The sequence below is a fragment of the Rhinoraja longicauda genome, chromosome 12 (genome assembly GCF_053455715.1).
Source record: "Rhinoraja longicauda isolate Sanriku21f chromosome 12, sRhiLon1.1, whole genome shotgun sequence".
In the NCBI taxonomy this organism is placed as follows: Eukaryota; Metazoa; Chordata; class Chondrichthyes; order Rajiformes; family Arhynchobatidae; genus Rhinoraja; species Rhinoraja longicauda.
Genome location: NC_135964.1, coordinates 29,232,583 through 29,241,650, shown reverse-complemented (window position 1 = coordinate 29,241,650; position 9,068 = coordinate 29,232,583). Strand labels below are relative to the sequence as shown.

At 47.5% G+C, this 9,068-nt stretch overlaps 1 protein-coding gene across 2 annotated transcripts in view; it reads right to left on the bottom strand.

The window, feature by feature from the left end:
• LOC144598851 (acyl-coenzyme A thioesterase 9, mitochondrial-like) overlaps nt 1-9,068 on the bottom strand; it is a 53,912-nt gene that overhangs the window by 4,412 nt on the left and 40,432 nt on the right. For both annotated transcript variants that reach the window (XR_013547911.1, XM_078409357.1), the window contains exons 13-15: nt 8,011-8,096; nt 7,142-7,229; nt 3,744-3,894 (exon numbers count right to left, since the gene is read on the bottom strand). Coding sequence is in view for 1 of the 2 variants with exons in the window: in XM_078409357.1 (XP_078265483.1) it covers nt 3,744-3,894; nt 7,142-7,229; nt 8,011-8,096 (325 nt within the window). In the remaining variant the exon portion in view is untranslated. The remainder of the gene's footprint in view (nt 1-3,743; nt 3,895-7,141; nt 7,230-8,010; nt 8,097-9,068) is intronic.

Here is a 9,068-nt window from a genome sequence, read left to right as displayed (position 1 = left end):
TTTTTAAATTACATATTCTGCAGGATAGCACTAATGATATGCATGCCACGTGTATTATTCATATATACTGGAGATCTCACAATTTATAATGTACATTTGTGGTGACACCTGGTGGCAACCCAAGGGCACAACGAACCATCGGCGCTAGAGGGCGGCATCTCGGTGTGGGAGGCGCTAGCCACGGGGTAGGTACCCGAGTTGGTATTTAAGGCCGGGCAACGCCCGTGATCAGGAGTGGGGTAGGGAGCTGTATTGGAGAGAATAAACATGTCTAGTGCACGCAACTCGTGCACGATTAGTCTTTGGCGGGACTCCTTCTCGTCCCGCTACATTGGTGACCTCGACACCCAGAAAGGGTAATCCTGGAGGGGAAGTTTGAAAAGAAAATGTATTCTGCCGCCACAAGGCCTATGAGACCGTACTCAACGCGGTATCGCTGAAGCTACCTACATTTTGGAACTCGCAACCGGGGGTTTGGTTTCAACAGGCCGAATCCCAATTTTACATCCGCAGCGTTACAGTGGAGGAGACCCGCTATCACTATGTGGTAGGTGCCCTGGACCAGCAGACGGCCGGTCGGGTCGCTCCTTACCTGGATAATCCGCCGGCTGCGAATAAATACACAGGCCTCGAGAAGCTGCTGCTCCGTGCCGAGCCGAATGCAGCGCGCCTGTCAGGTCCTTAACATGGGCGGTCTCGGCGACCACATGCCCTCGGCCCTCATGAGCGAGATGCTCACGCTCATGGGCGACCACCAGCCCTGCCCGCTCTTTGAATTTACTTACCTGCAGCAATTGCCGCGAGACAACCGCCGGCCGCTCTAGGGGGAGCTTCGAGGATCCCATCCGGCTAGCGGCCCGCGCTGATGCGCTGTGTCTGTCCGACCAGCAACAGGTGGGTGCGCTGGAATACCTGGAACCGCTGGAATCCCCGGAATCGCTGGACCGGATTGATTCCATGCCCTGGCAGGCCTAGCGACCCAGGACCACGCCCACAAGAGGGCCACGCCCAGGAGAGCCACAGACCAGACAAGTGGCACAGGAGAGGAGGATGGCTAAGCAGGACCCAGGAGATCCAAGGAAAAGGATGTGGTGTTTTTACCACCAGCGCTGGGGTTCAGCAGCCCGCCAATGCCGCCAGCCATGTTCGTTCCCGGGAAACGGCAGCGCCGGGCGCCGTTAGTCACAGCGGTGGCCGGCAGGATCCATCGACTGTATGGGACCGGCGTACGGGACTCGGGTTCTTGGTGGACACCGGGGCGGAGGTCAGCGTATTGCCCCCATCTGGACATGACCTTCGTGCTGATGAAAGGGCCCCCCCCCCCCGTTAACTGCTGCAAACGGTAGTTCAATCCGCACACATATGGCGTCCGCACGGTTCCTATTATTTTCGGCGCGTGCCATTTCAGCTGGCCATTCATCGTCACGGACACGGCCCAGCCGCTGCTTTGCGCCGATTTCTTGTGGGCACAGTCGCTCCTCGTGGACCTGAGGGGCCAACGTCTCGTCCACGCGTCAACTTTTGAGAAGATCTCTTTGCGCTCTATCGCGCCCACAGCGCCGGTCAGCAACCCCGTAGCGACGGTGGACAATCTCTACGCCCAGGTACTGGCTGAGTTTCCGGACATTGTCACCCCCAAGTTCAGCTCGGCCTGCCTGAGGCACGATGTCATGCACCACATTCTGACATCGGGCCCACCGCTCCACACCCGCAGGCTCGCTCCTGACAAGCTCCTTATAGCAAAGGCGGAGTTATGAGTATGGAGGCCATGGGCATCGTTCGACGCTCCAACAGCCAATGGGCCTCCCCACTGCACATGGTGCCGAAGGTGTCCGGCAGCTGGAGGCCGTGTGGGGCCTACCGCCGCCTTAACGAGGCCACAACCGCTGACCATTACCCTATCCCCCACATACAGGACTTCTCAGCCGGAGCTAGGTTCTTCTCCAAGATCGACCTAGTCCGGGTATATCACCAGATCCCTGTGCGACCGGAGGATGTCCCTAAGACGGCAATCGTCACCTCATTTGGGTTGTTCGAGTTTCTTCGGATGCCCTTCGGCCTCAAGAACGCCGTGCAGGCCTTTCAGCGCCTGATGGACACCGTGGTACGCGGGCTCGACTTCCTGTTTGTCTACTTGGACGACATCCTGGTGGCTAGTCGCTCGCGAGAGGAACACTGCGCCCACCTGCGTCTACTCTTCCAGCGCCTCAGTGACCATGGCCTCGTAATTAACCCTGGCAAGTGCCAATTTGGTGTTCGGGCCATCAACTTCCTGAGGCATCGGGTGACACGGCACGGAGCGATGCCTCTGCCGGACAGGGATGAGGCAATCCGCCAGTTTCCGCGGCCTCCGGGAGTTCTTAGGGATGGTAACATTATACCACAGGTTCGTTCCGGCGGCTGCCTAACTTTTGCGGCCGCTTTGCGTTGCTGACGGGCAAGCAACGGGGGATACAGTGGGACGCTGTCGCACTCCCGGCGGCTTTTGAAGGGGCGAAGGAGGCCTTAACTCGGGCGACTATGCTCGTGCATCCGACAGCCCTTACCGTGGACGCCTCGGACTCTGCTGTCTGCAGGAATGTTGGAACAGTCGGTTAACGGCCGTTGGCGGCCTCTCGCCTTCTTTAGTCGCTACAGCTCTTTTGACCGGGAGTTGCTCGCATTACACCTCGCACTGCGGCACTTCCGGTACTTCCTTGAGGGCCGTTCCTTCGCAGCCTACACGGACCACAAGCCCCTCACGTATGCTTTTGCGAAGGTTTCGGATCCTTGGTCCGCCCGTCAGCAGCGCCAGCTGGCGGCTATTTTGGAGTATACAACGGACGTCCGACACATCACCAGGAAATGCAACCTCGTGGCGGATGCTTCGTCCCGTCCGACAATTGCAGCTGTGCTTAACGATAGGCCTTGGCTGGAACGATAGGGAATAGATTACTCTGCCTTGGTGGTGGCCCAGCTGGCGGACGATGAGATGCTGGCGTACCGCACAGCGATCTCTGGCTTGGTGCTCGAGGACCCTTGGGTTTCATCCTCTGTGACGTGTCCACGGGTCAGCCAAGGCCTATCGTTCCAGCGACCTGGCGCCGTCGCGTCTTTGAGGTGATCCATGGGCTGGCCCACCCATCCATCCGGGCCACGGTCGCTATGGGGGCCGCAAGATTTATGTGGCACGGACTTCGGAAGCAGGTCGCTCGCTGGGCACGGACGTGTATCCCGTGCCAGACATCAAAGTTGTATCACCACATCCGAGCGCCCGTTCAGCGTCCCGTTCGGTTCGGTGCCTCTGGTTCTGTGGGGGGGGTTCATGTGGTGACACCTGGTGGCAACCCAAGGGCACAACGAACCATCAGCGCTAGAGGATGGCATCTCGGTGTGGGAAGTGCTAGCCACGGGGTCGGTACCTGAGTTGGTATTTAAGGCCGGCCAACGCCCGTGACCTGGGGTGGAGTAGGGAGCTTATTGGAGAGAATAAACACATCTAGTGCACGCAACTCATGTCCGATTAGTTTTTGGCGGGACTCTTTCTCGTCCCGCTACACATTAATCTTTGTTGATCTGGGCAGTGATTTGAAAACACAAAATGTAACCAATATACTAATAACTGGGAAATCTTAATCATTGCTTCTGGTAATTGTTATCAATTTTGCCACTAAAGTAATTGCATTTTAACTACTGTGACAGATGTGAACGGTTTCAAGGCCAAACATGTCTGAAATTAAAAGCACTCCTGACAAATTTATTACCTCCATAGCTCTTCGGGAAAACTTGCATCACTACTTTCTCAGAGGCAAGGGTGAAATGGAAGATATTGGTGGTATTGTGTTCTTTGGTGACAGGGTCCACAACCGTGCTGTGGACTCTCACCTGAATGTACTTGCCTTTGGTATAACAAACCTGTAGAGTGATGAGAACAGTGCTGCTCAGGTTAGTCATGAGTGTTTAATTGTCACATACTGAAAGCAGAACAATGAAATCCTTACTTGCAGCAGCACAATAAGTCTACAAACAGATGGTTAAACCTTTGAAGGGATTGACTTGATTTTAAAATGACAATCCTGTCGCAAGATTATTTGAACTGGTAATACAAACAGGAATACTATTTGCCAAGTTAGCAGGGAACTACAAGATGCATCATCAAACAAGGCTTTCCCTATTAGACACAAGGAATGGTAGACGCTGAAATCTTGCGTAGAACTCAAAGTGCTGGAGTAACTCAGTGGATCAGGCAACATCGCTGGAGAATATGGATAGGAGACATTTTGGATTGAGCACCTTCTCCAATCTGAAGAGTTCTGACCGAAACGTCACCTACCCACTTCACCCCGAGATGCTGCCTGACCTCCTGAGTTACTCCAGCACTTTGTGTTCTATGCCAGGCATTCCCCAAGTATCTACAATGAAATGTGTGGCTGTTGTGAGAAAGCTCTGATGCCAGCATATTATTTGGAGGAGACAGATGTAATAGATTGAAAATTTTGGTACACTAGTCCAGGATATATTGTGCTCTTTTCTTACATTCTTAAAACATTTTCAAACATTGGGCCCTTTAGCAAAACATAACATACACCTCTTGTTCATAGGTACTCTTGTGTCCTATTAACTTCTGTGCCTTTATGTTTAATGCTCATCTTTTAATACCCTACTCATCACCGTCATCTCAAATTATGAGGGCTAATAAAATGGAAGTTGTTTCATGACTGCTTTTATACATATTTTACATGCAGTGCACGGGATGGAGCATAACAAAGCCTGGCAAATGGTAGGTAGATGCAGGGAAGGGGGAAGCATTGATAGGTTCAGTTCAGTTTATTGTCACATGTACCGAGGTTCAGCGAAATGTTTTTGTTGCATGCTAACCAGTCAGCGGAAAGACAATACATGATTACAATCGATTACAGTCTAGATACATGATAAGGAAATAACGTTTAGTGCAAGATAAAGCCAGTAAAGTCCGATCAAAGATAGTCCGAGAGTCACCAATGAGGTAGATAGTGGTTCAGGACTGCTCTCTAGTTGTGGGATGGTTCAGTTGCCTAATAACAGCTGGGAAGAAACTGTCCCTGAATCTGGAGGCGTGAGTTTTCACATTTCCATACCTCTGCCCGATGGGAGTGGGGAGAAGAGGGAATACCCAGGGTGCAACTCATCCTGGATTATGCTGCTGGCCTTGCCGAGGCAGCGCAAGGTATAGATGGAGTCAATTAAAGGTTTGTGATATAGTCTGGGCTGTTCCCACAATTCGCTGTAGATTGTTGGACAAACACCAGAGATGAAACGATAAAAGGTGCAAAATAAAGAGAGAAAAACCATGCAATGTGAAGCCGGAAGATGGAACATAGGTGGAAGAAGGGAGAAAGAGATGTAGATGGGAAGGTGGGGCACAAGGAAGAGAGGTGAGAAAAAAGGTTGGGAGAAGAGGGCTTCTTTTTGTAGGTACCTAAAATCCTAAAATTGGAGAATTCAATGTTCATGCCTATGGGTTGGAACCTGACAAAGCAGAATATGAGGTGCTGTTCAGACACAAAATGCTGGAGTAACTCGGTCTCAGTGGGTCAGGCAGCATCTCTGGAGAACTGGATAGATGACGTTTTGGGTTGGACCCTTCTTTAGACATTGCGGGGGATGGACGCTCATAGGGAAGAAAGCTGGAAGAGTAGAGGGACAGGACAAACAAGGCAGGTCATAGCTGAACACAGGCAAGGGGGAGCTTTGATAGAGAGTTAGACAAAGGCCAGAGATGAATACGGAGGAGTGAGACAAAAGGTTTAGAGTTATAAATTATGACGCTAAAGGATTGATAAGGTGTGAATAGTTGGATGGTGGTTGCGTGGAAAAAGAGGTTACCTATAGTTGGAGAATTCAATGTTCATACCATAGGGTTGTAAGTTACCCAAGAGGAATAGGAGGCATTGTTCCCTTGTTTGCATGTGGCCTCACTCTCGCAATGTAGAAGTCCAGGCTGGAAGGTCGGTATGGGAATGGGAAGGGGAGTTAAAATGGTTAACAATCGGGAGTTTCTGAGCGCAAATTTTCAGCGAAACGGCCACCGAGGACGAGGACAAATTGAGGGGAACAGATTGGTACTCTGTTCAAGGAAGAACTAGAGGACCTTGAGACTTTCCTAATGGGAAATGAAGATGTAAACAGACTGGATGTCCAAGGTAAAGATGAGCCAATGGGAGATCGAGGAATTGGAAGTTATTGGTGTTGAAGAGCGTGTGGGGACCCCATCTACTCTTAAATTCACTTGGACTAAATTGACCTCTCTCCCCTTTCTCAATCTCTCAGTCTTCATCACAGGAGGAGGACTGACATCTACCACAAACCCCCCAACTCCCAGTTATCAGGACCACATCTCCTCCCACCTTGCCTCTTGCAAACACGCCATCCCCTATTCTCAATTTCTCTGTCTCTGCCGCAACTGCTCCCAAGATTAGGTTTTCCACTCTATGACATCCGCAATCGCCTCTTAAGTAAATGTGGCTCTCCCTGCTGTTGTAGATAGATACCTCAGCCACATCTTCATTGTATCCTGCAGTTCAGCTCTTGCCTCCACCGGAAAGAACAAGGATAAAGTTCTTCAGTTCCTTACCTTACCTCACCACCCACCACATTCAAAATGAGATAAAGCTCAGAGCTAGTTCGCTCCTCTGGCTTCACACTTCATGCTTTTCTCCCATTTATCTTTTTGCCTTTTTTCATCTCTGACCTTTGTCTGAGCATATGCCAATCAAAACCCCTCTTATCTGTATCTACTTATCACTTGCCAAGCTCTGTCCTGCCCCCACCTCTCAGCTTTCTTCCACCTACTACAATCAATCTGAAGAAGAGTCCCGACTTGAAATGTTGCCTATCAATTTTCTCCAGAGATACTACCTGGCCCACTGAGTTGGTCCATCATTGTGTCATTTTTGTCAGTTCCTTGTATCAAGATGAAATACTGCTTTACTAAAAAAGGAATATCACATAGTTATTATACTGAATGTTTAGTTGACTTTGTGGTGCAGAACAGATAGTTAAGGAGCAGATGGGGAGGCAGAGGGCATTTAGTGAGATAAAATATTCAGTGCTAAACTACCTCGAAGTCAGCAAAGCATGACTAATCAAAATTGACATTTCAAACTGTAAGGGCATATATTACCTGTGCTGAAAGGTACAGCAGGTCCCCAATCTCAACTGGCTTTTGAAAAAGAATATCATCTACAGCAACTGCATAAGGCTTTGAACCCCTAAAAATAAGAATTTGCGAAAATTAAAATGTAAAACCAAATACACCACCAAGGATATATAACATTTCTTAAGTCACACAAGGTAAATTCTCCCTTTTTCTTGCGTTGCTTTTTTCAGTGCAAGAGGAAACACTTCCTAGTCTCCCCAAAGCTTCTCTGAATAAGCTGTTGAGAGAAGCACAGAAGCAGAGCCAAGATACCTGAAGCATTGCACACCAAGAGGTTATCCTCACAGCCTCACGCTCTCACCATTTACTGCTTCACAAGAAAGCAGGAGGCTGCTACTCAGGCCCTCAAGATGCCCCATCATTCATTACGGTCATGGCTGATCTGCTTCAAGCCTCATCCCTTCTGTGCCACTTCCCCAAACCTCTCAATTTCCCACATCTTTAAAAAATGTATCTACTTTCTTTGAAATACTTCCAATGATTTAGCCTCCATAACCCTCCAGTGTCGAGAATTCCATTTAAAAGGCCTTTTGAAATGTCAGTTTGTAGGGAGAGAGTGCAGCCCACAACATTGCCTGAGGTTAGACCTTGTAAAGCTACTGATACTGGATACCTATGTCGAAGTGAGCAGATCTGTGATGCACTATAACTGTTCATTTAATTATCTGGAGAAAGAAGGTAAAATAAGTCAGATAAAAACAGATATAAATAAGCAGCAGCATCAGTAATACACTGGGATAGGGGAAACCAATGTACAAGCATAAAGCCCAGCTGCAGAAGACTATTTAGTACAATTGTTTGCATTTACTGTATCAGGGAAATAAGGTTCTTACCCATAGACACAAGCAGTTGCCCATGCTAATTCAAAAGCTTTCCTCATCAGAAATCCTCCAAAGATTTTGTTGAAAATATTACGCTCCTGGTTTAAAAAAATATATATCTTTACCCACAAGGTATAACATATATTCAATAATACTTCAATAGAAATGAGAACACCTCAACACCTTAAGAGAATAACAAGAATTTCTATTAATTAAGTCATTAAATAAATTTTATTCATTTAAACAATAAGACAAAGTAGTGCTTCTTAACTATTATGGCAAAGGAACAGGTACATCAACAATAGAAACAGAACTAACTTATTATAAATAATTGGTTCCCATTTCCCAATTTTCCATTCTACATCGTTGAGGCCTTTGCACTTTTTTTATCTGCACTTTCTCTGTAACTGTAATACAATATTCTGCACTGTTTATTTTCTTTTTTTGTACTACCCGATGTATGTATAGTAGGATTTGCCTGGATAATATGCAAATCATACTATACAAGCCTCACACTATACCTAAAGTTTTTGACACTAATAAACAAATACCAAATAGGAGATTTATGGCGATGCTCAAGAAATTACTTAGACGTTGAAAATGACAACTCCAGTTAAAGCACTTAGAAATTTCTCCCAAAGATAGTTTCATTTTATTCCTAGAGAATCAAAAGCAAGGGAGGTACATTAATGCATACCATTGTTACACCGTTACTTATATTTGAACATATACTTTACAATATAGTTCACAATGAAAAACAATAGTTGTGATCGTGCAAACCCAAAAATAGAAGCATCATCGCTTAACTTATCATTGTTCAGGAGGCAACTATGAAATGAGTAACCTTTCTTTTACGTGACACATCATATGGCATAGCTATGGCCTCACATTGTATTACATAATTATTGAATAGATAAATAAGATGCTTTGGGAACCCCTTTGTTTCCATTGTAGATCCAAAAATGCTTTCACATTTTAGACTCAATTTATAACATCATCTTATTTTGTGGCTTTTCAGCTTAACCAGTAGCATGTGAAGCTGATTTTTTAAGTTTGTACATTTGGCCAAA